This window comes from Aquarana catesbeiana, linkage group LG07, assembly GCF_042186555.1.
Source record: "Aquarana catesbeiana isolate 2022-GZ linkage group LG07, ASM4218655v1, whole genome shotgun sequence".
Lineage (NCBI taxonomy): Eukaryota > Metazoa > Chordata > Amphibia > Anura > Ranidae > Aquarana > Aquarana catesbeiana.
Window position 1 is genome coordinate 67626449 of NC_133330.1, and position 26189 is coordinate 67652637.

General features: G+C 41.3%; 1 protein-coding gene across 3 annotated transcripts in view; it reads right to left on the minus strand.

Moving 5' to 3' along the window:
- The window catches only part of CACNA2D3 (calcium voltage-gated channel auxiliary subunit alpha2delta 3), a 1508837-nt gene that overhangs the window by 838498 nt on the left and 644150 nt on the right, over nucleotides 1-26189 (minus strand). For all 3 annotated transcript variants that reach the window (XM_073592282.1, XM_073592284.1, XM_073592285.1), the window contains one exon: nucleotides 16431-16593. In XM_073592282.1, the coding sequence (XP_073448383.1) occupies nucleotides 16431-16593 (163 nt within the window). The remainder of the gene's footprint in view (nucleotides 1-16430; nucleotides 16594-26189) is intronic.

Sequence of the window (26189 nt, forward strand, 5' to 3'; positions counted from 1 at the left end):
TTGTTTATAGCACAAACAATAAAAACCGCAGAGGTGATCAAATACCACCAAAAGAAAGCTCTATTTGTGGGAAATAAAGGACATCAATTTTGTTTGTCACACGGCCACGCAATTGTCAGTTAAAGCGACGCAGTGCCGAATCGCAAAAAGTGCTCTGGTCAGGAAGGAGGTAAAATCTTTCGGGGCTGAAGCGGGTAAAAAAAAAAAACATGAAGGTTTACAATCACTTTAAAACAATTGTAAAGGGACATTTTTATTAATAATAAACATGTCATGCTTACCTGCTCTGTGCAATGGTTTTACATAGAGTAGCCCTGAGCACAGAGCTGGATTCAGGTAAGTATAAGGGAGTGATGAGAAGAGGGCGGTGATCTTGATCGCAGAAGGTTTTTTACCTTAATGCATTAGGGTAAAAAAAAATCTGCCTTTGCAACCATTTTTAGAAAAAAAAAAGAATAAAAAGATCAGCATCTATAGAATAAAATTAGACAAAACAATAAAGTCAGTAGGAAAAAAAGTATGCTAAACTGCACAGTGGCTCAGTAGTTAGCACTTTTGCCCTGCAGCATTACGTTCCTAATTTTGAATCCTGGTCAGGACACTATCTGCATGGAGTTTGCTTGTTTTTCCTGTGCTTCAATGGATTTCCTCAACCTACTCTGGTTTGCCCCCATACGCCAAAGCCATGCTGGTAGGTAAATTGGCTCTAGTATGTGTACGTATGCATGTGAGATAGGGACCTTAGATTATAAGCTCCTTGGAGGCAGGAATTGACATGAAGCACAGTATGTAAATTGTCAGCACTATATAAACACGTACAATGTGTATAATGAATTTATTTCTTTTCCAAACAACCTGGAGTTTCAATTTATCCCGGTAATATGATGACACAAATATCAAACATTAACGTTTATAGTATTACAATGTGACACACTAATCAAATTAATTACAAACCAATGTCCTCATACCCCATGTATTTCTCATTTATATTATAACAATACATGAGAATCAATAGACAAAACATCCTAAAACACTCAGTGAATCTCATTCTTTATTATAACCTGTACTGAGGTCATATAGACTTGGCGGTCGAGTCAACTGCTGAGCGCTGGTTATGAGACTATGACTATGCAACACTAACATTAACACAGATGAATGCAAACTCAATTTAAAATGAACATTGCAAATACAAAAAAAAAAAAATAATAGCTTATTTATCAAAACATGGTCCTGCGGTATGAAGCCAATTTCTTAAAAAAATGAATTGGCACATTTGTATAGAGGATATCGCCTGGAGGCAGCAGGGTGTGGTCCTCAGGAAATGTCCAGAGTGTAAGCATTATTATTATAGCTCTGATCATGAGATACGCGCCTGACATATCTTCCATTGAAGAATTCCGTAACATGGAAATTGGAATTGCTTCTTGGAGAGTCAGACGCTGCTGATCTTTATAAGAACAAAGGCATGGCTCTCTCATAGACTGGGAAAAGGATCTGCCATGCATGTCTTGAGTAAAACCAGATGGGGAAGCAAAGACTTCTCTATTTCTTTGTCATGGAGCCAAGAAGTATAAAGCACAGAGCAACGTTATATGACAACCGCCTTCGCAAACTTGGCCTTAGACTTAGGGCCCAACTATCCTCTGACAAGCAAGAAATAAACAGCTTTTGTGAATAGAAGTTGTCTGTGGGAAAAGTGACCTTGTTAGACTCTTTGGAAATAGTGGTGACCCTCATGAGTTAGTGGCACTGCTGTAGTTGTGGAGTGTAGGTAATCCCTTTAGTTAGGATTATTACTGCTGGCCATGCTTGAAATAACTTTGTTATACCATTCACCTGTAGCTGTAAAAAAGTTATATAGCTGTGTTATGACTTCACTGCATCACAAAGTACATATAGGGAGACTTTACATAAAGCCATGCATTGCCCATGGCAAAATAACTGGATTTCTTTTAGGCAATATTCTATAGGAAACTCTGGTGTGCTACAGAAGAAGAACTTTACCAAAATGCATAGTATTGGATTGCATAGTATTTATATAAATTGTATATCTATATATTTATATATATAGATATACTATATCTATATATACAGTAAAACCTTGGATTGCGAGCATGATTCGTTCCGGAAATGTGCTTGTAATCCAAAGCACTCATATATCAAAGTGAATTTCCCCATAAGAAATAATGGAAACTCAGATGATTTGTTCCACAACAAATCTAAAAATGATTACAGCAATACAAAATACAGTATAAAGTGTACTGTAAAAATAAAACAAACAAATCAAGCTTCACTTCAGGAGCTACAAACTATAAAAGAGAAGAGAGGAGGTGGTTCACACTGCCACAACCTGAAAGTCAGCACGACTTTCCCAGGCAACTTTCAGGCAACTTCATGGCAACTTCGAGGCAACTTCAGGGAATGCCTGGGTAATCTTCCTGTAATTTCGGATCCAAATCACATCAAGTAAGATAAGGATCCAACTTGGAGGCAACTTCATTAAAGTCTATGGGCACAAGTTAGATAGAAGTTGCCTTGAAGTGGTACAGGAACCTTTTCTAAAGTCGGAGCGACTTCAGTAGTGCTAATTAAGACAGCTCTCATTGACTAACATGGGATTTCACATGTCACACAACTTGGAGTCTCACAAGTAAAATCTCAAGTTGCGGCAGTGTGAACTGAGCCTTATACTCAGTTGTGACGTGATGCTACTTGTATTGCAAGTTAAAATTTATAAAGAAAAATGTGCTTGTATTGTAAAACACTTGCAGCCATCAGCTGGCTCTCCAGGTTCCTTTTTACATGTTTATTGGGATATTCCTAATTGCACAAGCTCAAATATACACACTCAATTGATTGTGTCATAGGGGAGTGTCATCTCCCTTTTCTTCCTACATAGTTACGTAGTGACACCTGTGCCCAGGTAGTGGGTAGAGCTCTTGACTAATTTTGACTTGTTTACATTTTTATTCTCAGATGCTGTATTAAGGGAACTGTGTTGATTACAATGCTCAATAGCTGAAGCTCAAATTTACACAAAACTGAATAATTCCCACATGAGTTATTATGAGGGAGAATCTGCTGCATTATCTCCCCAAAAAAGGCAATAATTGCTTTGGTAAAAAAAAATGTATTGTAAGTAGCAAAAAAAATCCATCAGTTTATTAATCGTAATAGTTCTGGCTTATGTGGGAGCATATGTGTATACCGGTGTCATTGGACTACAAGTACAAATGAGTTGTAATACATCGATACCATACTAAGAGGAGATCTTTAATATGTAGGCTTTCTTGGCTCTGTGTGAAGCCTGTCTCTTCTAGTCAAGTCATACTACATTTTGGCAAGTCAGTACTATGGGAAAGGGCTAAAATGAAAGTGGTGGGAGTAAACACAACAATTGTACGTAAATTTTTAAATGAAATTGAACAGAATAGAGCTAGAGGCGATCAGTGAAATGACAAGGGCAGATGGGAGATTATTTATATTGTCTGTAGCCAATGTCTGGATAATGTCATACTTTAATAACACTGTAGGGCAGAATTCACACATGCCGTATATTAATAATAGACCACTGGAAAGTGTGATGTTAATCTTAAAATACATTTATCTGTTTTATTCATTTTAACTGTTTATTCAATATCAGCCTACACATTTTTTAAAGTGGAAAAGGATTATCGTTGTGTCCCATCAATTTTTCTAATGGGTGTGGTTTTTTTCCATTGCTGTTTTGATTGGTCAGGAGAAAGTGTGAAAATCCTTGAGGAACCTAAGCCTATCATATGCATGCCATACAGGAACATTAAATGACAAAATGCTCATTTATAGATTATTGAAGGCTAAAGTAATTGTATAGAAGGGAGTATTAATCAAACAATAAGCAAAAACATAAAAAATCAAAAGCATGGGGGATTTCAAATGAGCATCAAAGTAAATACAGTAAAGTAAACTTGTAATGGGAGAAATATAGGGTCTGCTATTGCTGACTCCCTTCATATAATTCTGGTATCTTAGCTGTCATATTGCCTCTCTGACCCCAATACTTTTCCAATCACTGACCAAGAAGAAATAGGCCGACCTGGAAAGCCACAGAAATGTCATAATTCTTTGTTAGTATTCTTATTATAGATCACTGGCTAGGTCAGCACAACACCCAGGCATTTAGCATTTTCATAAGCCTGTTTCTTAAATTACAGGTTTCCATGACACCCCCCCCCCCCAACATGCTCCCCACCTCGTGGAATTTTTTTTTTCATATTACTTACCTTCTCAGAAGACTTCAGACAATTCCAGAAAGCATCAGCACCCTCAGGTAGCAGGCCCATGATACCCAGCACTCACAGTATGTCCTCAATCTTTCAGGATAAGTAACATTGGCCATCATTCAACCCAGAAGAATAAAGAAATTTTGTGGCAGAGAAGAGGCAATGGAGGGGACGGCTCAAGGGGTTAATTTACAAAAACTGGAGCGTGCAAAATCTGGTGCAGCTCTGTATAGTAACCTATCAGCTTCCAGGTTTTTTGGTCAAAGCTTAATTGAACAAGCTGAAGGTAAAAGTTGATTGGTTTCTCTATGCAGAGCTGCACCAGATTTTGTACCCTTTAGTTTTAGTAAATCAACTTCTGAAAGTAAGTATTGTAACCTGAGCTCTATCTAATGATTGATTAGTGCTGGAGGGAATTATCAAAACAGTTATGAGCTATTGCTTTTACTGTTTTTCTGTAGGTAAAGCTAAAACATTACTATAGTGTCTCTATAATAATCAAACACATACACATTGCAGGGTAAATTTAGGTGGGAAACAATTAGCCTATACTAGTACGATCCAAACACCAGCTTTTTAAACCTGAGCAAACTTGGAGCGAAAGTACAAACCCCTTGTGGCTAGTATCCTCATTGGGAACTGAATCAAAGACTTCATTAATATAAGGCTATAGTGCTAACTGTAAGGACCCTTTTACATTTCTGTGGTGTGTTATATGTTGACTTGCATTGTGTTTAGACAGCCCAAGGCACCAAATCATCTACATTTTGTAATGCCCTGCAATACACTATGATGCCTTGTGGTGAACTGCAACACATGTGTGTATGGCATCACAACGCATGTAACATGCACTACTGCAAATCAAAGATATAAATGTGTCCTTAATGCTTTTAGACAAATAAGACAAAACTACACACTGTTCATGTGTCATGCTGGTTGTTCTGCATTTTTGTTGATGAATTTCCTGCAGAGAGAGTGATAATGTGTACAGCAGTGGGAAGGAAATAGAAGTAGATTGAAAGATAAAAGAGGAGAAGAAAAGCAGAGAGAGAGAGGGGGGGGAAGAGAGATGGAGAAAGAAAGAGAGAGGGAGGGAGAGAGAGAGAGAAAAAGAGGAAGAGGGAGAGGGAGGAAGGGAGAGAGAGAGAGAGAGAGAGAGAGAGAGAGAGAGAGAGAGAGGGAGAGACAGTGCATGAGAGAAAGAGAGGGAGGGAGAGAGAAAGAGAGGGGTGGAGGGGGAGAGGGAGATGGATGGGGAGAGAGTGAGACTGAGAGGTAGGGAGAGAAAAAAGGGGGTAGAGGGATAGAGAGCTAGAGAGAGAAAGAGACGGAGAAGGAGAGAGAGCAAGAGAGAGAGAGAGAAAGAGGGAGGGAGAGAGGGAGATGAAGAGGTAGGGAGAGAAAACAGGAAGATGAGAGGGAGAGAGATGGAGAAAGAGGGGAAGGAAGGGGGGGAGAGAGAGGGGGAAAGAGAGATATGGAGAAAGAAAGAGAGAAGGAGGGAGGGAGGGAGAGCGAGAGAGAGAGAGAGAGAGAGAGGGGGGGAAAGAGAGGGGAGGGAGAGAGAGAGACAATGCGTGAAATAAAGAAAGAGAGGGAGGGAGAGAAAGAGAGGGAGAGGGTGGGAGGGGGAGAGAGAGAGGGGGGGAGAGAAAGAGAGAGAGGGGGGAGAGAGAGAGGGGGGGAGAGAGAGAGACAGTGCGTGAGAGAAAGAAATAGAGGGAGGGAGGGAAAGATGGAGAGAGAAAGAGAGAGGGAGGAAGGGAGAGAGAAAGAGAGGGGTGGAGGGGGACAGAGTGAGACTGAAAGGTAGGGAGAGAAAAAAAAGGGGGGGGGGTAGAGGGATAGAGAGCTAGAGAGAGAAAGAGAGGGAGAGGAAGAGAGGGAGAAGGGGGAGAGAGAGAGAGAGAGAAATGGGCAATTGATGGGCACAGTGGCTGCATTTTATGGGGCACAGTGGCTGCATTTGATGGCACAGTGGCGGCAAATGATGGGCACAGTGGCTGCGTTTGATGGCACAGTGGCTACGCTTGATGGTACAGTGGCAGCAACTGATGGGCACAGTGGCTGCATTTTATGGGGCACAGTAGTTGCATTTGATGGCACAGTGGCAGCAATTGATGGACACAGTGGCTGCGTTTGATGGCACAGTGGCAGCAATTGATGGGCACAGTGGCTGCGTTTGATGGCACAGTGGCTGCGTTTCATGGCACAGTGGCTGTGTTTGATGGGCACAGTGGCGGCAATTGATGGGCACAGTGGCTGCATTTTATGGGGCACAGTGGCTGCATTTGATGGCACAGTGGCTGTGTTTGATGGTACAGTGGCGGCAATTGATGGGCACAGTGGCTGCGTTTGATGGCACAGTGGCTGCGTTTGAAGGTACAGTGGCGGCAATTGATGGGCACAGTGGCTGCGATTGATGGCACAGTGGCTGCGTTTGATGGTACAGTGACGGCAATTGATGGGCACAGTGGCTGCGATTGATGGCACAGTGGCTGCGATTGATGGTACAGTGAGGCTGCAATTGATGGGTTTTTGTCAGAATTTTTCAGTTTGTTTGCACCCCCCAAAAATTTTGAGCACCAGCCGCCACTGACAGTGAGTGAGAGAGAGAAAGAGATAGAAGGGGAGGGAGGGAGATAGAGGTGGGGGGGGGGGGATGGACTGGCAAACTAATCCAGGCAGCTCAATGGGAAAAGGGCTTACTTGGACACATTTAGCATCTTTGGTGGTATGTGACCACTAAGTTACAAAACAGGCAGAACTCTTGGTCAGCAACACATTTTATACTTGTATTATGTGATTTTTGCAAGGCAAAAGAAATATTGTTTCAACCAGGCACTGCCACTCTCATTTACTGTCTGTGTGCGCAACATATTTGACATTTGTTTTAATTCTTTTTGTTTGTTTTTAGATTAACATGTATGCCAAATTAGTATTATCAATATATATAGATTTAATTCGTCAAAAATGTTAATGAACACACACACATAATAATGTATTATTATTGTATACTACCTACAGCACATGCATAGTGCGGTATGCACCCTGGTCTATTCCTGGTGTTGGTTCCTAGGGTTTTGAGAAAGGAGACGGGGCCTGGGATGATGTAACTTCTGTACACATGTGCAGGAGTTACATTATTATTGGCTGCCCTATGGCTGCGGAGTAGTGATGAGAGCTTGGAAGAATACCAAGAGAAGATAGTGGGGGACAGAGAGACGATGAACAGCGAGTGACAGCTTTGATCAGTCAGCGGTGAGTCTTCCATAATGCTGTATGCGCTGCATACTTGCACTTAATGACAAAAGCAGTGGAACTACAGTTCTGCTTTAAGAATGTCATTCCACAGCTTTCATAAGCTCCTGTGCAATCAGAGACCCTTTAAATTCAATTAAGTGTTGGTCATTATAAACAACATTTTTACAGTGTTTACAATAATACGTTTTCAGATTACGACAGGAAAAACTCAAGATGTTTGGTATCACAAATAATCTAGCTGTATAATGTGAGCAGAAATGATTTATGAAACTTGCTCATGTGTTCCGTGTGATCCCCAGCTGTGCTCCTCATTTACATACATCAAATCTTGTGAGCGCTGAAAAAAAAACCTCCTTCCCCTTGTAATTACAGTCTTATCTCAAACATTCACAGTTCTCATAAATTCCAATATTTTTCATGTATGTATTTAAAAATGTTTCCAATAAATCTTTTATAGAATGCAGCCGTAATTTTTATGCGCAATGGTCCTTTAATTAATTATGAACTGCACCAAGAGACCCGAGAAAATATTGACATTAACCGAGTGCTATACATCGTTAAATATTTGCAAATATTTTCTATGGGCCAAAAGTGCACACATTCCTCATCTTTAAAGTTTGAGGAGATCTCCCGTACTTTCCAGGAGAAAAGTAGTTAATGAAAGCCATTATTTGCTTGTCACACTAGGAACATCTTGGCGTGCTCGGGTCTCCACAAGGAGATGTTTGATGACAGTGAATGTTAATGCACAAAGCAGCCAGAATGATAGATGGGCTGATGGGTAAAAGGCAATGAGGAAAGATTAGCTTCACTGACTGTGTTTAGCTTGGAGCCAGTACACAGAGAGCAAGAGATTGAAGATATCATTTAAATAGCAGGAGGCTATTGTTTCTGGGGCAGTGTACTTACAGTATAAAAAAAAAACAACAAAAAAAAAAACAGTGCAGTTGCAATGTAACCGAATTTGTTGATTTCTAATGTACCTTTAAAATAGACCTGTAACTTACACATTGAGGAGGCAACCATGTTGTGAGAATGTTTAAAGTTATAGTATAATGGTTTTGTAAATATTATTTTCAATAATTATGTTCAGGAACAATAACAGTTTGAAAAATATTTATTTTCTATTATGTCAGGTTAATGAGGAATGTTGTGCATAAATATTTTGTATATTTATATCTAGCAGGTAGAGCTCTAAACTTCTTTTCGTGTTTTCCATGTTTTTTTATGCGCTAGCGTTTATGCACTTTAGCGTTTATGCACTAGCGTTTAGCAAGCTCAATAGCTCAAGCTGAAATGTACGCAACTGAATAAGTCAGATGAGGTTGGTTCTTGTGCCTCTTCCCTTCTTCCTTCTGTGAACCACATTTCAATCAGAGATAAGCCTCATACACACGACAGGACTTTGTACAAACTTTCCCTTGTATTTTTGTACAAAGGGCGTTGGCCATAAGTTTGTATTGCATACACACGGCAGAACTTTTTCAGCCAACTTTCACCAAATCCCATTTTTCAGCTCTTTACCACAACCCTTTGGTCAACTTCTGTATTGTTGTCTGATATTGTGTCAATCTCGCCACTTATAGGTGAGATTGACACCTTGCGAGCCGGGTTCACACTGGTGCGGGGATCCGACTTGGATCCCCGCCAATGCCAGGCACTGCGTTTGGTATGAATCTTGAGGGGGAACTCCACGCCAAATTTTAAATAAAAAACCGGCATGGGTTCCCCCCAGGGGCATACCAGGCCCTTAGGTCTGGTATGGATTTTAAGAGGAACCCCTACGCTGGAAAAAAGGGTGTGGGGGTTCCCCCACAATCCATACCAGACCCTTATCCGAGCACGCAGCCCAAGCCGGTCAGGAAAGCGGATGGGGACGAGCGAGCACCACCCCCTCCTGAGCCGTACCAGGCCGCATGCCCTCAACATGGGGGGTGGGTGCTTTGGGGGAGGTGGGTGCCCTGCGGCCCCCCACCCCAAAGCACCTTGTCCCCATGTTGATGAGGACAAGGGCCTCTTCCCGATAACCCTGGCCGTTGGTTGTCGGGGTCTGCGGGCAGGGGCTTATCGGAATCCGGGAGCCCCCTTTAATAAGGAGGCCCCCAGATCCCGGCCCCCCACCTTATGTGAATGAGTATGGGGTACATCGTACCCCTACCCATTCACCTAGAGAAAAAAGTGTCAATAAAAAAAACACACTACACAGGTTTTTATAGTAATTTATGATAGGGCGTATACACGGTCGGACTTTGTTCGGACATTCCGACAACAAAATCCTAGGATTTTTTCCGACGGATGTTGGCTCAAACTTGTCTTGCATACACACGGTCACATAAAGTTGTCGGAAAATCCGATCGTTCTGAACGCGGTGACGTAAAACACGTACGTCGGGACTATAAACGGGGCAGTGGCCAATAGCTTTCATCTCTTTATTTATTCTGAGCATGCGTGGCACTTTGTCCGTTGGATTTGTGTGACGTCATAAGGGGGTCTGCTCATCGGATGATCGGATGACATGACCATCGGAAGAAGAGAAGAGGGAAGAAGATGATGCAGAAGTCTGGGCCACCACTAGCAAAAGAGCAGCAGAAGATAGCGGAGGAGCCGGCAGAAGAACCGGACACCGGGAGAAGAGGCCGGAGAGCAGGAGAAGAACCAGACACCGAGAGAAGAGGCCAGAGAGAGTGGAGAAGAACCAGACACAGGGAGAAGACGCCGGAGAGAATGGAGAAGAACCGGACACTGGGAAAAGAGGCCCGAGAGACCCCTGAAGTCGGAAGAAAACCCCCGAAGTCGGAAGAAGACCCCCGGAGCTGCCTAATAAATGACTTTAAAAACCTGTGTAGTGTATTTTTTTTATTGACACTTTTTTTTCCCCTAGGTGAATGGGTAGGGGTACGATGTACCCCATACTCGTTCACATAGGGTGGGGGGCCCACATATTAAAGGGGACTCCCGGATTCCGCCCGCAGACCCCAACAACCAACGGCCAGGGTTGTCGGGAAGAGGCCCTTGTCCTCATCAACATGGGGACAAGGTGCTTTGGGGTGGGGGGGCCGCAGGGCGCCCCCTCCCCCAAAGAACTCACCCCCCATGTTGAGGGCTTGCGGCCTGGTACGGTTCAGGAGGGGGGGCGCTCGCTCGTCCCCACCCCCTTCCCTGGCTGGCCGGGCTGCGTGCTCGGATAAGGGTCTGGTATGGATTTTTTTGGCGTTGGGGGTTCCCCATAAAATCCATACCAGACCGAAGGGCCTGGTATTCCCCCAGAGGGGAATTCCCTCTCGCGCCCCCCGCAATAGGAAAATGTGTTTTTCCTATTGCAGCCAGCGCGAGATGTACAGTACCCTGTCGCTGAGAAACAGCACGATGGGATCGCGCTGGAAACATTCTCGCTGCTGCGTACTGTAGTTTGTACAAAAGTCCGATGGTTTTGTGTACACGCGATCGGACTTTGCTCCATCTGACTTTTGTTCCCGGAAAGTTTGTGCGTTCGCACAGCCAACAAAAGTCCGATGGAAACAGAAAAAACTTGTACGATGGAGCGTACACACGGTTGGATGTTGCTCCAAAACAGCTAATTTGCACGTTTGTTGTCAAAAAGTCTGATCGTGTGTACGGGCCTTAAGGGTGGCTGGAAAAGCTTTTAATGTGCATTCACTATAGAAAACCCATAGTCCTCTAGGAATCATGTGTTGCTATGCTAAATGTATTCAGCATGCTTTGCCTGTAAAGGATGACAGTATGTACTCAGACCTGTTAACCTTCATGTTACCACTGTCTCCAGGGGAAGAAAACAGTGATAACTGCAGGAGGACAAAGAAATCAACACTTCTGAACGTTTTGGTTTCTTTATTGATTTCAGGGGATAATTTCTACAGAATGCAGTGGTTTTCAGTGGCACAGAAGGCAGGAGAGGTAAGTATAAACTGGATTATTTTACAAGTATAGCTTGACTTATGCACTCACTGAGAACCGATAATGAATAAATGCGTGCCGCTCAGGCTACAAGGGAAAACAATCTTGGCTTATCCACATTTAGTAAAGCAACTGGGTTACTTTCAATTAATTGTATATTATGTAGGAAAAAAAAAGAATTACATATACTATAGCAGTAAAATATAGTAGTAAAATATATACACACTATATTGCCAAAAGTATTGGGACACCCCTCCAAATCATTGGATTCAGGTTTTCCAATCACCTCCATGGCCACAGGTGGTTAAAAGCAAGCACATAGGCATGCAAACTGCTTCTACAAACACTCTTATGCCCTGTACACACGGTCGGACATTGATCGGACATTCCGACAACAAAATCCTAGGATTTTTTCCGACGGATGTTGGCTCAAACATGTTTTGCATACACACGGTCACACAAAGTTGTCGGAAAATCCGATCGTTCTGAACGCGATGACATAAAACACGTACGTCGGGACTATAAAGGGGGCAGTAGCCAATAGCTTTCATCTCTTAATTTATTCTGAGCATGCGTGGCACTTTGTGCGTCGGAATTTCCGACAACAGATTTTGTTGTCGGAAAATTTTATAGCAAGCTCTCAAACTTTGTGTGTCGGAAATTCCTATGGAAAATGTGTGATGGAGCCTACACACGGTCCTATCCTATCACACATTTTCCATTGGAAAATCCTATCATGTGTACAGGGCATTAGAAGCTCAGTGAATTCAAGTTTGGTACAGTAATAGGTTGCCACCTGTGCAATAAGTCCATCCATAAAATTTCCTTGCTACTAAATATTCCACGGTCAACTGTTAAGCCATTTACACGCGACTGGACTTTTCAACCAGACTGGTCCAACGGAACGAATCCGTCGGACAATTCGACCGTGTGTGGGCTTCATCAGACCTTCAGTGGACTTTTTTTGTCGAAAATCAGACAGACTTTAGATTTGGAACATTTTTCAAATCTTTCCGACGGACTCGAGTCTGGTCAAAAAATGAGTTCGTATGTATGCTAGTCCGATGGACGCAAGGGCAGCTATTGGCTACTGGCTATGAGCTTCCTTATTCTAGTCCCTTCGTACGTCATCACGTTCAAACCAGTGGACTTTCGAAGGGACTTTAGTCTGTTCGTGTGTGGGAAAGTCCGGTCATTCGAAAGTCCGTCATAACTCCGTCGAAAGTCCGTCGGACCTTTGATGCGAAAAGTCTGCATCGAAGTGGTAGGCCACGTAAAATGATAGAGGGGGGTCAGTGCATGCTGAAGCACACAGTGTGCAGAAGTCGGCAACTGTCTGCAGAGTCAATAGCTACAGACTTCTAAACTTCATGTGGCCTTCAGAATAGCACAAAAACAGTGCGTAGAGAGCTTCATGAAATGAGCTTCCATGGTTGAGCAGCTGCATCCAAGCGTTATGCCCCGTACACACGGTCGACTTTGTTCGGACATTCCGACAACAAAATCCTAGGATTTTTTTCCGACGGATGTTGGCTCAAACTTGTCTTGCATACACACGGTCACACAAAGTTGTCGGAAAATCCGATCGTTTTAAACGCGGTGACGTAAAACATGTACGTCGGGACTATAAACGGGGCAGTGGCCAATAGCTTTCATCTCTTTATTTATTCTGAGCATGCGTGGCACTTTGTCCGTTGGATTTGTGTACACACGTTCGGAATTTCCCCAACTTTGCGTGTCGGAAAATCCGATGGAAAATGTCCGATGGAGCCCACACACGGTCGGAATTTCCGACAACACGCTCCGATCGGACATTTTCCATCGGAAAATCCGACCGTGTGTACGGGGCATTACATCACCAAGTGCAATGCAAAGTGTCAGATGCAGTGGTGTAAAGCATGCTGCCAATGGACTGTAGAGCAGTGGAGACATTTTCTCTGGAGGGATGAATCCCTTCTCTGTATGGCAATCCAATGGATGTGACTGGGTTTGGTGGTTATCAGGAGAACGATACTTGCCTTACTGCATTGTGCCAAATGTTAAGTTTGTTAAAATTTTTGCACAGTAATATATATATATATATATATATATATCAGTTGCAGAGAAGCAGAATTACAGTGCCTTTACATAATTACCTGTCCCTGTCTTTTGTACATATCCCTGATGCCCCAGTAAAAATTTTGGTATTTTTATGTTTGGGGCTCAAATACATGCACCCCCTATGCATCCCAAATGTCATGACCACATGATGCTTTAGTGTGGCAAAGGGGTTATTATTTTTACATACAGGTTCACTTTAACTGTAGTGATAACTCCAGCATTCCTAACACCTTATTAAAATGTAAAGACTATATAAGAATCCCCCCTAATGTACTGTATATATAAAGATTAATGATTTCTGCACAATAATATTTTAAAATTAATGTTTGACCCCCTTGAAGGAAGCATAATAAAATAAAAGCAATATGCTTTGCAAACGAAGCCCAATATTAAGACTTTTCTGAGCCTGATAAAAAAAATGGAAGCAGCTATTTCAAACATGTATTTATTTTAAACAACAAAAGATTTATTCTGAATTCATAGGAAGATTCAAGCAATCAATAATACAGGGGGGTACCCTCACTTTGGCTTAGCGAAACAGTTATTCAAAAGAAAGACCCAATATTTCAAAGCACAGCTCGGAAATCATTTAACATCTTGGGCTGAGAGTTATTCAGCTGGAGGAATCTTTACAAGTGAAAAGGAAAAGGATGTGTCAGCTGTGTCAGGAGGAGTTCTCCACAATGCACCTCTCCGGCAAGCCGAGAGACGAGCGCTTTCACTAGCAGCTGATAAATGCACAAAATAATAAGAACCTATGCTGGGCTAGGGTTCGATTCCTCCAAGTATATGGGAAATATATTGAAACATGATGAACCACAGACATCTTTTGATTAGGTAGGTTTTTCAATTTGCCAGTTAAAAGGATCTATGAATATCATTCCGTCACACTCCCCTATCAAACCTTTCCAAATAGCTGTTGAGCTGAGTTTACCTATTTTCTAGAAAATTAGAGCTTTGCAATATGAAGAAAAAAACACCAACTGCAGCTGAAAAGAAATAAGATTATGATTCGCAGCTGGCAGATTTTGCCGGATAAACTCATCCTGTTGTCGAGATTTGAATATAACAGCAATGTAACTGAAAACTGACACAAGAATCCGGTGAGGTAATATGGTATTAAACAGTAATGCCATAGAAGGAAAAAAGAAATATCCAGATCTGGGTGTACTTGTCTATCGGACACATTGTTGCTTATACATTGGCACTTTCCCTTTGTTTCTTGACTAACTCATCCTCCAATATTGGTCTGGTACACCCTATTACTTGACACCCAGAGAGTATGACCTCTATTATCTTTACTGACCTCCAGTGCTGATCATAGCTCATGTCCTAATTCTGTTGCTTTATTTGACAATAAAATGGTCACATGACCTGGATGCAGGCATCAGCATTACATCTTTAGCTCGACATTACACTATTTATATTTATAGAAGATTTATTTATTGGTAAATTGCCATCTTTCGATAAAGAGGAATATGTCTTCAGCCAAGAACATTCCAACACAAAAGAGGTCTATATGCAAACAAGGGGTTAGGTTTACATGAAGGACGGTTAGGATTGCATGGAGAATTAGTGTGTGGGTTAGTGTTATGGTTACAGAGAAGAAGAATAGGAGAGTTAGGGTTACAAGAAGAGTTAGTGTGAGGGTTAGTGTTAGATTTTGGGTTACAGAAAGGATTAGCGTGAAAGAGTGAAGAGTGCTTAGGTTAAATTAAGGGGTAGTGTTGGGTTACTCTGAGGGTTAGTAGGAGGACTGGTGTTAGGGCCACAGGAAGGTTTAGCTTCAGGATTATGATTACAGGGTACGTTAGTAGTTAGGTTTTTTCAGGGAGTGTTAGTGTTGGTGTTATAAGGAGGGCATCTCTATCTGCACTACCATCTTGATTTGGTGTTTTCAATGCTGAAAATGATTGCCAAATAGATAAGCCTGGAGGTTTGGATGATCTTCCTCCCCATGATCACCATTTTAGTATAGATTCTCTTTAATAAAATATAATAAAATAAGACAACCTGATGATTGTGCAAAATCTGTTTAAACATCTCGAAATTAAAAAATCAAAATGTTTATATAAACTTGTGTACAAAAGTTGTCTTTAATCAAAAATCATAACAAATACCTTTTAACAGTATAAAATATTCCATGGAATAAGTTATACAGATCAACAGATCTCAGTCAACTTAATCTCTGATGACATGTTGTATTGGAAATGTTAGGCAGACCACATTAACACAACTAATTGCAAAGATTAGATTTCCTAACATTGTTTGTGTCCAGTTGGGCTACAAAAGCAATGGGAATGTTGAGGTACATTTACATGCTTCTGGATGGAGCTGTACAGAGAGGAACAACCTGGTACAAAATGGTCAGTGTTATCTACATCTCTCCTGGGGTAAGCATTGGAGAATTTTTCACCGGAGTTTCCTTATCAGGCCAAAATGTATACCACCTGTCTAGCTAGAGCAACTGTCTTGCTTTGCCCCTGACCTGCCCCAATCACCTTATGGTATCATGTCAACAAAATCACGATAGTATACCTACAACCAATATGTTAAAATATATGTAAAAATATATGTAAAAGTCCTATTGGAGTAATTGCCCTTAACTTCCTGCTCTAGAGACACAGCAGGAAGTAAGAAGAAATCTCTATATAAAAATAAAGACTTCCTTTCTTTTTCTGTATTGTTGACAACTACAAATTTGGAAACGTTGACAGTGTCACCAGATGGAGAGGGTGAGTCTCCCCTGTTGGGAGGCAGACAGGAGTAAAACCCTCAAAGGGATTGAAACACTCTTACTTTCTAGATACACTTTAAGAAGTCAATCAGAAAAGTGATTTGAATTTTCTACTACAGAAAAAAAAGAGAAATAAAAATTGAACTACTTACCTTTGTTGTAAACATTGGTTGGCACTTGGACATCACTTAGAGTGATATTGACTGGTAAATTATTAAAATGGTCATTGGGTACTAACAAAAACTCTTTTCCTAGATCAACGAAATTGCCATCTTCTTCCTTTTCATTTATAAGAACTGCGTTGAAATATTCATACTAGAAAGAAAAAATAAAAAAAACATTTACTTCAACTGCCAGTAGTAAAACACAACAATATGGACATAAAAAAAACTTTAATCAAAGCTTTAGCCTTGGTTAGAATGGGGTCTTTGTACTCATTAGGGCAATCTGCCCCAACTTCTTATTCAAATAGAAGAGACATACAAACCTCTCTGCTAAAAAAAAAAAGAAAATTTGTTTTGGAGTTTGTTATGTGAAATATTATCAAAATATCCTCGGATGGACAATTTATACTAGGACAGGAACAAAATGAAAGTAAATGTAATCACTAAACGTATATATACTGTATATGTTTTCACATGTTCATTTAGTAATAAAATCATTTTCAGCATTTTTAGATCTGGAACTTTACTTAAAACAATACATGGTAAACCTGCCATGAAGGTCCCCATTCAAGCAATTTTTGTTATAGGGTGACAATGCTCTCTTGCTGTCTCCCAACTGTATGCCAGTGTTGTCACCTTGTCACACAGATATCTGATAAGGATTACAAGCAGGTGCTTCAACATACATTACACAGGCATGGTTGTCACCAATAGGAAACCCTCCCTTAGAAAAGCCATGCAGCCATTGCTGTGGTGGATGGATGTTGACAGGAAGTTGCTGCAAAAAGCTTGCATTTGTTATTATTGGTATTATTGGTTAGTATTTGTTATTAATGGTATTATTGCAACAAGCAATTTGCAAAAAAAAAAAAAAAAGGCAATTCTTTTTTAAAACCCAGATGAAGCTTTTCTTTTTTATTAATGTAATACAGCCACTAAGCACAAACTGTAGATGTGTGATTCTTTTGTATGTATTTCATAAACTAGTGTGCAGCATCCTTTGTTAAAAATGCCTGTATTTTCAGCACACTGAAGCTATAGACCACGGCTCAATACAAAAGCGCAGCGGTCAGGATCTCCAGTGGTCCAACATGCCAACTGCACAAAGCTCCAATCTAAAGCACTTACGCTCCCTGAGCAGTTGGTCAGAGCTTTGTGCAAGGGAAATGTTGGACCACTGGAGATCTGAACTGTAGCACTGCATTATGTTTTAAACAGTTGTCCAGTTCTCCAGTGTGCTGAAAGCAATATTAATATTTTAATATAGTTTACCGTATTTTAAAGTCCCTCATCCCCCTACTATCCTCCAACCAATCGCTACCATAGAAAATAAAAAAACCCTACCTCATTACTCCTTTCCTCACCTAAATTTATGAACATATCATGTTCTGGTCGCAAGTCTTCTATCTTTACATTACCAGTAGTAATTAGGCAGGGTTCTTCTTCGGGTGTCCACATCACTCTCTACATGACATTGACACTTCCTATTGGCTGTCCAGAGGTGGGGTCACCTCAGGAGCCAGAAAAGGATGATGTCAGCAAAAGAAGACCAGCAGAGACTGGGCCAGTGCGGTCACATGTGCACTAATGAACCACCAGTCGCCCACACCTTAAAATGGGACTGGCAAGGGATCCGAACTATAGGCTTAGGTAGGCATATCCCTGCTGCACAAGGTATTTAAGTAAAAAAAGGTGAGGATGAGTATGAGGGAGGTGGAGGGGGAGGAAGATTTATTTTTGTCTGGAGATAGGCTTAAAAAGAAATTTAAAAAGACTTGTAAATCCTTTGCTGTTTATGCAGCCTGACTGCATAACTATAATACAGAGAAAAAGCTTAATTTGGGCTTTGCCAAACTGAATGTCATTCAGTTAAGAGTTATATCTTTGTTATAGTAAAGATTTACTAAAACCTTGGGATTTAACCTGTAAATTGAAAATGATCATTACTAATTTGAAGTAAAGATCCACCAAAGACAGAAATGCAGAAGAAACTAATACACAACTGGAGCAAATGATATACCACAACATGAGAATGTAGGGGAGATTGGTACAGTCCTTTTAATTTATGTATTTAAAGGAAATCTATCACAAAACAAATACAGGTACTACCATTGCTGAACTGCTTTTGAACATTCTAGTTGTCCGGTTGTTATGCTAATCTACTAGTGGTTTTGATACTTTTGAGACACTGGTCCTGAGCAGGAATATAGATCATGAGGTTTAGAGAGTCAGAAGTCTATATTTAAGAAGGGTTGTAAACTCCACATCGCTCTACTCACAGTCTTCTGTTGCAGGGACCATTCTTTTTGGGAAGCAAAATAGTCTCTTTAAAGCAAAACGCAGGTGTAATTAAAAAGTATGCTATTCGTTTTTAAATGAGAAGTTTGTAAAGTGACTAAATATATTGATTCATAGCCTGCCAAGCTAATTATCTAACATCCTAACATATTCTTATGTTCACTTAGATTTAGTCCAAGTTATATGTGACATGCTAAGGAGGAGTTCATACCAAAGGATCAATAATTCAAATGCCTACTAATCCAGGTGAAAAGAACATAATGTATATGCACAATGGGTCTGTTGTTTGCCAGTACCCTTCTACCCCACCACATTTATGATTTGGTTCTCTGCTCATACTACAAACAAATGGTGCTTGTTCTTTAGAAGTCCAGTAGCAGATATTTTTCACTGATAACTTTAAATAAAGGGCATTTGGTCCCAATAGATCATGCTCATTCATGCACCATTTCCGAGCAGAAGATAAGCTGAAGCAGTTTTGACAAACGTATTGATTCTCTTTGACCTACTGCACAAAAATAGATGCCATGAGAATGAAAAATCCTGCTCCCGATCCTTATCTGTATAGGATGGTGGGAGACTTGTGGGGAAGCTTGGCTAATTAACACAGATAAAACTAATGAGAATGGCCATTTGTTCCTCAAACGATCTGTAAAGTTTAATCCCATCTTCTAATTACAACCCACAAAAAAACAAAGCCGGGGCTTTCAGATACAGAACATTAAATCTTGTGGCAGCTACATAATGCACTTTGGGTCCTCAGACAGCAAAAAGTTAGGTGTAAGTATGAAGAGATAACACAGTGACTGAGGGAGGAACATGGTGTAGGCAAGGCCGTGATTTAAATACTTTGTTAGAGATAATACAGAGTTAAATGGTATGTAAACCATAAAAAATGAGCTTCTCTTGTATGTAACCTGTTGGTCTGTAAAAAATACCATTAAAAAAAAATTGTTTTATCTATTCTTTAAGTGTAAAAAATATATAGGGTTTGTATACTTACTGTAAAATCTATTTCTTAGAAAGTAATAAGGGACACAGGAATTCAGATATATGAAGGTAATAATGTTGCCTACAGGAAGTTTGAACACTGGCAAACAGAAAAATTGCAAGCTGGGCCCCGTATAACACCTCCTCTTGAGGCTATATTCAAGCAAGTCTCAGTTTTGTGAAAAGGTAATACCAATGCATGAGTTATTGACACAGTGGGGTATGATCTTTTTCCGTCAAAAGACTCAAAGAAATAGATTTTACAGTAAGTAATTCAGATACAGGAATTCAGAGAGAAGGTTGCCTAACCAGACAACCAAACCCACTAAATGACAAATCCACAAAAATGTGAGCACCCTTGCAGCAAAACAACCAATAAAGGTTGCAAAGTAAACCTCAGAGACCCATAGAGAACTTAAGGGTACAATCCCACACAACCTGACTGAAAAGGGTAGGGTACACAAAAGCCACCCACACAAGCGTAGGCAGGGATAGTGGTTATACCTCAAACCCAAACTGATAGGCATGTGTCTGGGGCTGTGCAGAAGAACTATGTGGGACTTGCCTAACCTTGAGCACAAAACATGTTTCTAAGAATCTTCTGACCCGCCTGGTCCAGCCTAGTATCTATAGCCGTGAAACGAGGAGCAGGAACTTTTGCCTCACAGCTAAGAACATTTACCTCATTAGGAGAAAAACAAGGGAACGTATCCAGGGAATCTTCCTTGAGAGGCTGCAGAACAACCAAAGAAGGAGAACCTATGCCCAAGTTATCATGTCTCAAAAAAGTCCTCCAGACATACTCTATTCCCTTTACGGTGTACCTACAGTAAAAACCCAATATGTTCCACCTGCTGATAGTACAGGGGGACACAGGACCCTCCAGTGATGATTTTGCCCTGCCAAGAAGGAAATGAAGAACACCCATGTGTGCAAACCTCTCTCTCTTTAATATCAAGACTACCAGCTAAGGAGAGCCACATTCCAATGCATTGGGGCAGACAGCTCAGCTGAGGGTATTACTCTTAACTTTATCCAGCAAAGGGACCAGGTTACTTGTCCAGTTACAGAGAGGACTCTCACTCTATTCCGGAGGCAACACCTTTACAACACCTAGGTCAAGTCCAGATAAGTCTATCCAAGAACACAGATACAAAGCAGGGTCCCCTGGTGAAGAGGGAAACATATGTTCTGTGGAGCCAGAAAATGGGGTTCCCCTGGAAGAGACTGATGGGACAGGGAATACCTGTGGATGTCTTGCTCAGATCCCAGAACCCAGCAATAGAAATAGGAGCTAAAAAGGACTGACAACCAACAAGAAAAGGGGAAACCATTCTAAGAGGAGGCTCCCCAACACCTAAGACACCACAAAACAAGGAAAAGGGGGAAACTCCTTATTGTTGATGGAGGATTCAATAGCATAGAGGGATTAGGCCTTTTTAGTGAGGATTTAAGCTGACTTTCCTAGTCTGCCACTGGCAGGTAGCTACCAAAAAAGACACCTACAAGTTTCTATCCAGCTGAATCTTGCAGGTGTTAGGCCCTTTGGACGAGTGCTATGTGCAAAGTTTAAAAAAACTGATTTTCTTCAGAGAAGATTCTCTGATCATCCCACAATGGGGACGCCAGGAAAGGAACACAAGGCCCAAGGCTCTGAGAGGTAGCAGGTGCCTCTGAAGGGTGCTGAGGGGCTAGGTGCTTGTTAGGTTAAGAGACAGCTAAAACTGATCCTGGTGGATCTTGTAGGTCCTAAAAAAGCCAAAGGGTACTATGTAACATGAGGGATTTAACAGAACCCATGAACATTGCATCCCTATGACTGTGCAGGTAGAGTACAACTCACAACCCAAGTCCCCATCTAGACAGGGCTGGGCTGGCTCTGAACGACTGCAAGTACCTACTGCCAAAGTAGAGGATGGAGAGGGTATTGATATACTGGAATCAAACTTAAAGTGGTAGTAAACTCTCAAAGTAAATTTTTACCTACAGGTAAGCTTATAATAAAGCTTACCCATAGGTAAAATTAATATCTCCTAAACGTGCACCGCGAACCTGGAAGGAAGACTGGGTGAGTATAGAAGCCTCTGCAGCGGTGACAGCGCACCATTGGAGGGCATTGTTTCAAGGTAAGTCTTTCATGATGTGTTAGTATGCGATGCATACTAGCACAATATGCCTTTGCAGGCATACCCCACTTATTTACTAAAGCTGGAAAGTGCAAAATCAGGCTCACTTCTGCATAGAAACCAATAAGCTTCTAACCTCAGCTTGTTCAATTAAGCTTTGGTAATAAAATCTGGAAGCTCATTGGTTTCTATGCAGAAGTGAGCCTGATTTTGCACTTTCCAGCTTTAGTAAATAACCCCCATTGTGTACTTAAAAGTGGGGTATGCCTGTACCTTGCAAGATTGGTTTGTTCACACCACAAAAACGCACTCCAGATTCGTTCTGGATGTGTTCAACATTTTACCGCTTTTTTGATGTTTTCTGGTGTGTTTTTGATGCGTTTTTAAAATGCTTCCGGATGCATTCCAGATGCTTTTTTTGTTTTTTTTCCTGTTTTTTTTTTCACCGTACTGAGGTCCGGTGCGTTTTTGATGAGTTTTTGATGCATTCCGGTGCATTCAAGTGTTTTTGATGCACTTAACCATATTCCAGTACACTCCAGTGCAGCAAAAATGCAGCATGTTGTACTTTTTTTTCTGGAACTGAAATGCTCAGAAACTGACCGCACTGGTGCCATTGGAAACCATATAACCTACTTTCCGTGCGTTTTTTGATGCAGAAAAAGAATCACTGCACTACATGTGGCGTGAACTGACCCTAAAGCCTTTACTACCGCTTTAAGATAACATCCTCCTACATAAGTTGTACCTGTTTTTCTGCAGCCCTCTCTCTTCTACAGCTGTTAAAAGTACGGAATTTAAACAGCATTTCTGAGCTAAAGACGGCAGGGGGTGGGGAACTGATGTCACAACCTGCACAGCATAGAACAGGGAGCTGAGTGTAATCTGAAACCTGAGTTGAAGCAAAAGACAGTCCCTCTACACAGTGCTGGAGGGGGGTGGGTGGGCCATCTCTGGGATTCCCTGGTGTTGGCATAGAGTGTCAGAAGTGACTTATGCAGATAGCAAAGTAAAAGGCAGACAAAAATCACACTAGGTGCTTTGGGTTGAGTCAAGAACACGCAACAGAAGAATATGCTTAGTTCATTCTTCATTTCAGAGGTTCACAACAACTTTAGGAAATATTTAAATTGGAGACTATGAAAATTCAAGTCACAGAACTACAGCCTATACAATGCAAATTAATGTTATGTGACAGTCTGTACTTGATATACAGCTTGCTGAGAATCTATATGTAGTGACATCTCTTTTATGCTAACTCGCCTGGGTTTTGTTTATAGTGGCAGGGTCATAAATCACTTGCAACAAACAGAAATTATTTTCTGTATACGTCAGTAATATTTACGGGGGAATTTTATTTCCTTTCATTGTCCTTGCAAATGACACTTTCTTGTTTTAATGCTCCCGGACTCTGAAAAACAAATCTTAAATGATGTATCTTTATAACCATTACCAGCGTTTAATCGTAGACAAAATTCCCTGTGTGTTCATGGAGATAAGCCATAAATATGGCCTTGCCTACATCAATTTCAAAAAATTATACTGTCTGGTGCACAGGGATTTCCTGTAACAAAGTGGAGGCATTTGTTTTCCTGCAGGTGTTACAGCAAATATCATCTTGACGGGAAACAGATGATAATCCCTTGCTATCAATAGTACACTCAATGGACTGGTAACCTGAATGGTACAAAGGCAACCATATTGGGAGCGAAGCAACACTTTCTCTAGGATTTAGTCACTTCCACCTTAAAGTAAACCACCACCACTTCAAGGCTTTAAAAAAAAACTATTAAAGATTAATTCCAGCTATTGCAATTTTTACATAGTTACATTGGTGTAACTTGGACCAATGTTGGTGTATATGTATGTGCCATACCTGTGGGATCCTATTGAAAGCTGGAATTCACTAATCTCCAGTAGCTTCTGGGTTTCATGCCAAGCAGCTGCCCTGCTGCATGGTGAACCCAAGAGATTGTCCACTCCGCACGGGAACTATTCAGGGAACACTGCATTTTTGCAATGAACTCAAATCATTCTCTAATTTAACAATGTAGAGAGGCAGGGCAGTGACATCACAGTCTCCACCTTGTCCAATCAGAGAACATTTTGCATTCATTGAGAAAATATAAAGTGTTTTCCGAGTTGAGCAAGTGACCTCCAGTGTAATAAGGACTGGGGAAGCAGGACCAATTTAAATATGTAAGAATCACATTACCTAAACATCAGCTTTAAATATCTTTTTACGTAGATATTGTTCTTAAAATAAGGACTCACAATGGCTGCCCCTTAAAGGATAAGTTCACCTTTCATAACATGTGACACACATATTCAGGATAGCTGTCAAAATAGCAGGTGCAATGCTTTACAGGTTCCTACAACAAGAAATAATAAATGCACATTTTTTTACCAACAAAAAAATGTGCATTTATTATTTTTTGTAAAAAAGGTGAACCTATCCTTTAACCGGTTCCCAACCGGCGCACGCCGATGTACGTCGGCAGAATGGCACGGCTGGGCAAATGGGCGTACCTGTACGTCCATTTGAATTCCCCGTCATGCCATTGCGTGCGCGCCGCCGGCAGCGCACACGCGCGCCGGCCGGGAGCTCTGTGAGTCGGGTCGCGGGTCCCATGGACTCGATCGCCGCGGGGTTACCCGCGATCGCCTCTTGGAGAGGAGGAACGGGGAGATGCTGATGTAAACAGCATCTCCCCGTTCTGCCTAGTGACAAGTGTCACTCGATCTCTGCTCCCTGTCATTGGGAGCAGAGATCAGTGACGTCACACACCAGCCCATCCCCCTGACAGTTAGAAATGACTCCCCTAGGACACACTTAACCCCTCCCCGCCCCCTAGTGGTTAACCTCTTCACTGCCAGTGTCATTTACACGGTAATCAATGCATTTTTAATCGTACTGATCGCTGTATAAATGACAACGGTCCCAAAAATGTGTCAAAAATGTCCGACATGTCCGCCATAACGTCGCAGTCACAATAAAAATTGCTGATCGCCGCCATTTCTTGTAAAAAAAAAAAAATTTTAATAAAAATGCTATAAAACTATCCCCTATTTAGTAAACGCTATAACTTTTGCGCAAACCAATCAATCAACGCTTATTGCGATTTTTTTTTACCAAAAATATGTAGAAGAATACGATCGGCCTAAACTGAGGAAAAAAAATGTTTTTTTTTATATATTTTTGGGGGATATTTATTATAGCAAAATGTAAAAAATAATGCGTTTTTTTCAAAACTGTCGCTCTTATATTGTTTATAGCGCAAAAAATAAAAATCGCAGAGGCGATCAAATACCACCAAATGAAAGCTCTATTTGTGGGAAAATAAGGGATGTCAATTTTGTTTGGGAGCCACGTCGCACGCCTGCGCAATTGTCAGTTAAAATGACGCAGTGCCGAATCGCAAAAAACGCTCTGGTCAGGAAGGGGGTAAAATCTTCCGGGACTGAAGCGGTTAAAGTGGACCTGAACTCAAAAAATAATATATTTTTTTTTATGTTACAGGGAACATTTAGAAATGCCAAATGTTCCTAAGCAGTACCCTGATAATGTTACCTTTTTTTTCTTGAATTCCTCTTCCAGTGCACTTCCTGATAGGTGTTTGTGTCTAGGCACTCCTGTGCCTACAGCCTTGTAACTGTATATCTGCAGTGATCTATGGCTTTGCCGCCTCTGACTGCTAGTCAGACTGGAGACCATGACATGAGAAGGTAAAGCCTTGCCTCTACCAAGATGACTGACTCCCCTTAGAACAGGAGTAGGCAACCTGGTGCCCCCCAGCTGTTGTAGAACTATATTTCCCATGAGGCATTGCAAGGCTGGCAGTTACAATTACTCCCAGAAGCATGATGGGACTTGTAGTTCTGCAACAGCTGGAGGCCCCAGGTTGCCTACCCCTGCTGTAGAGGCACAGTGCAGAATAAGATATGGTAAGTGAGTAATGGGGAAAAGATCAGCTTCCGACAGCCCACAGGGAAAACTGGTGATTAGTTCTTTGCTCACCTTTGTGGATAAGTATCAGCAAATAGTTTTTAAAGTTATTTAAAGTATATTATAATATGTTTTAAATTGTATATATAACAGACCAAAATGGAGAACATCAGAAAAGTTAAAAGAGAAGTGTGTGATATGAAAAACAAAAAAAAAAACAAACACACATACTCACCTAGATGGATGCAGCATTGGTCAAATGCTGCATCTGTCCCCCACCTCCTCTCACGAGAACTAAGCAATCAAAGACCACTGAACACACAGCTCTCTGTCTTCAGTGACTGTCAGCCACTGGCTCTCTGCTCTGCCCCTCCAGCGGGAGTGGCT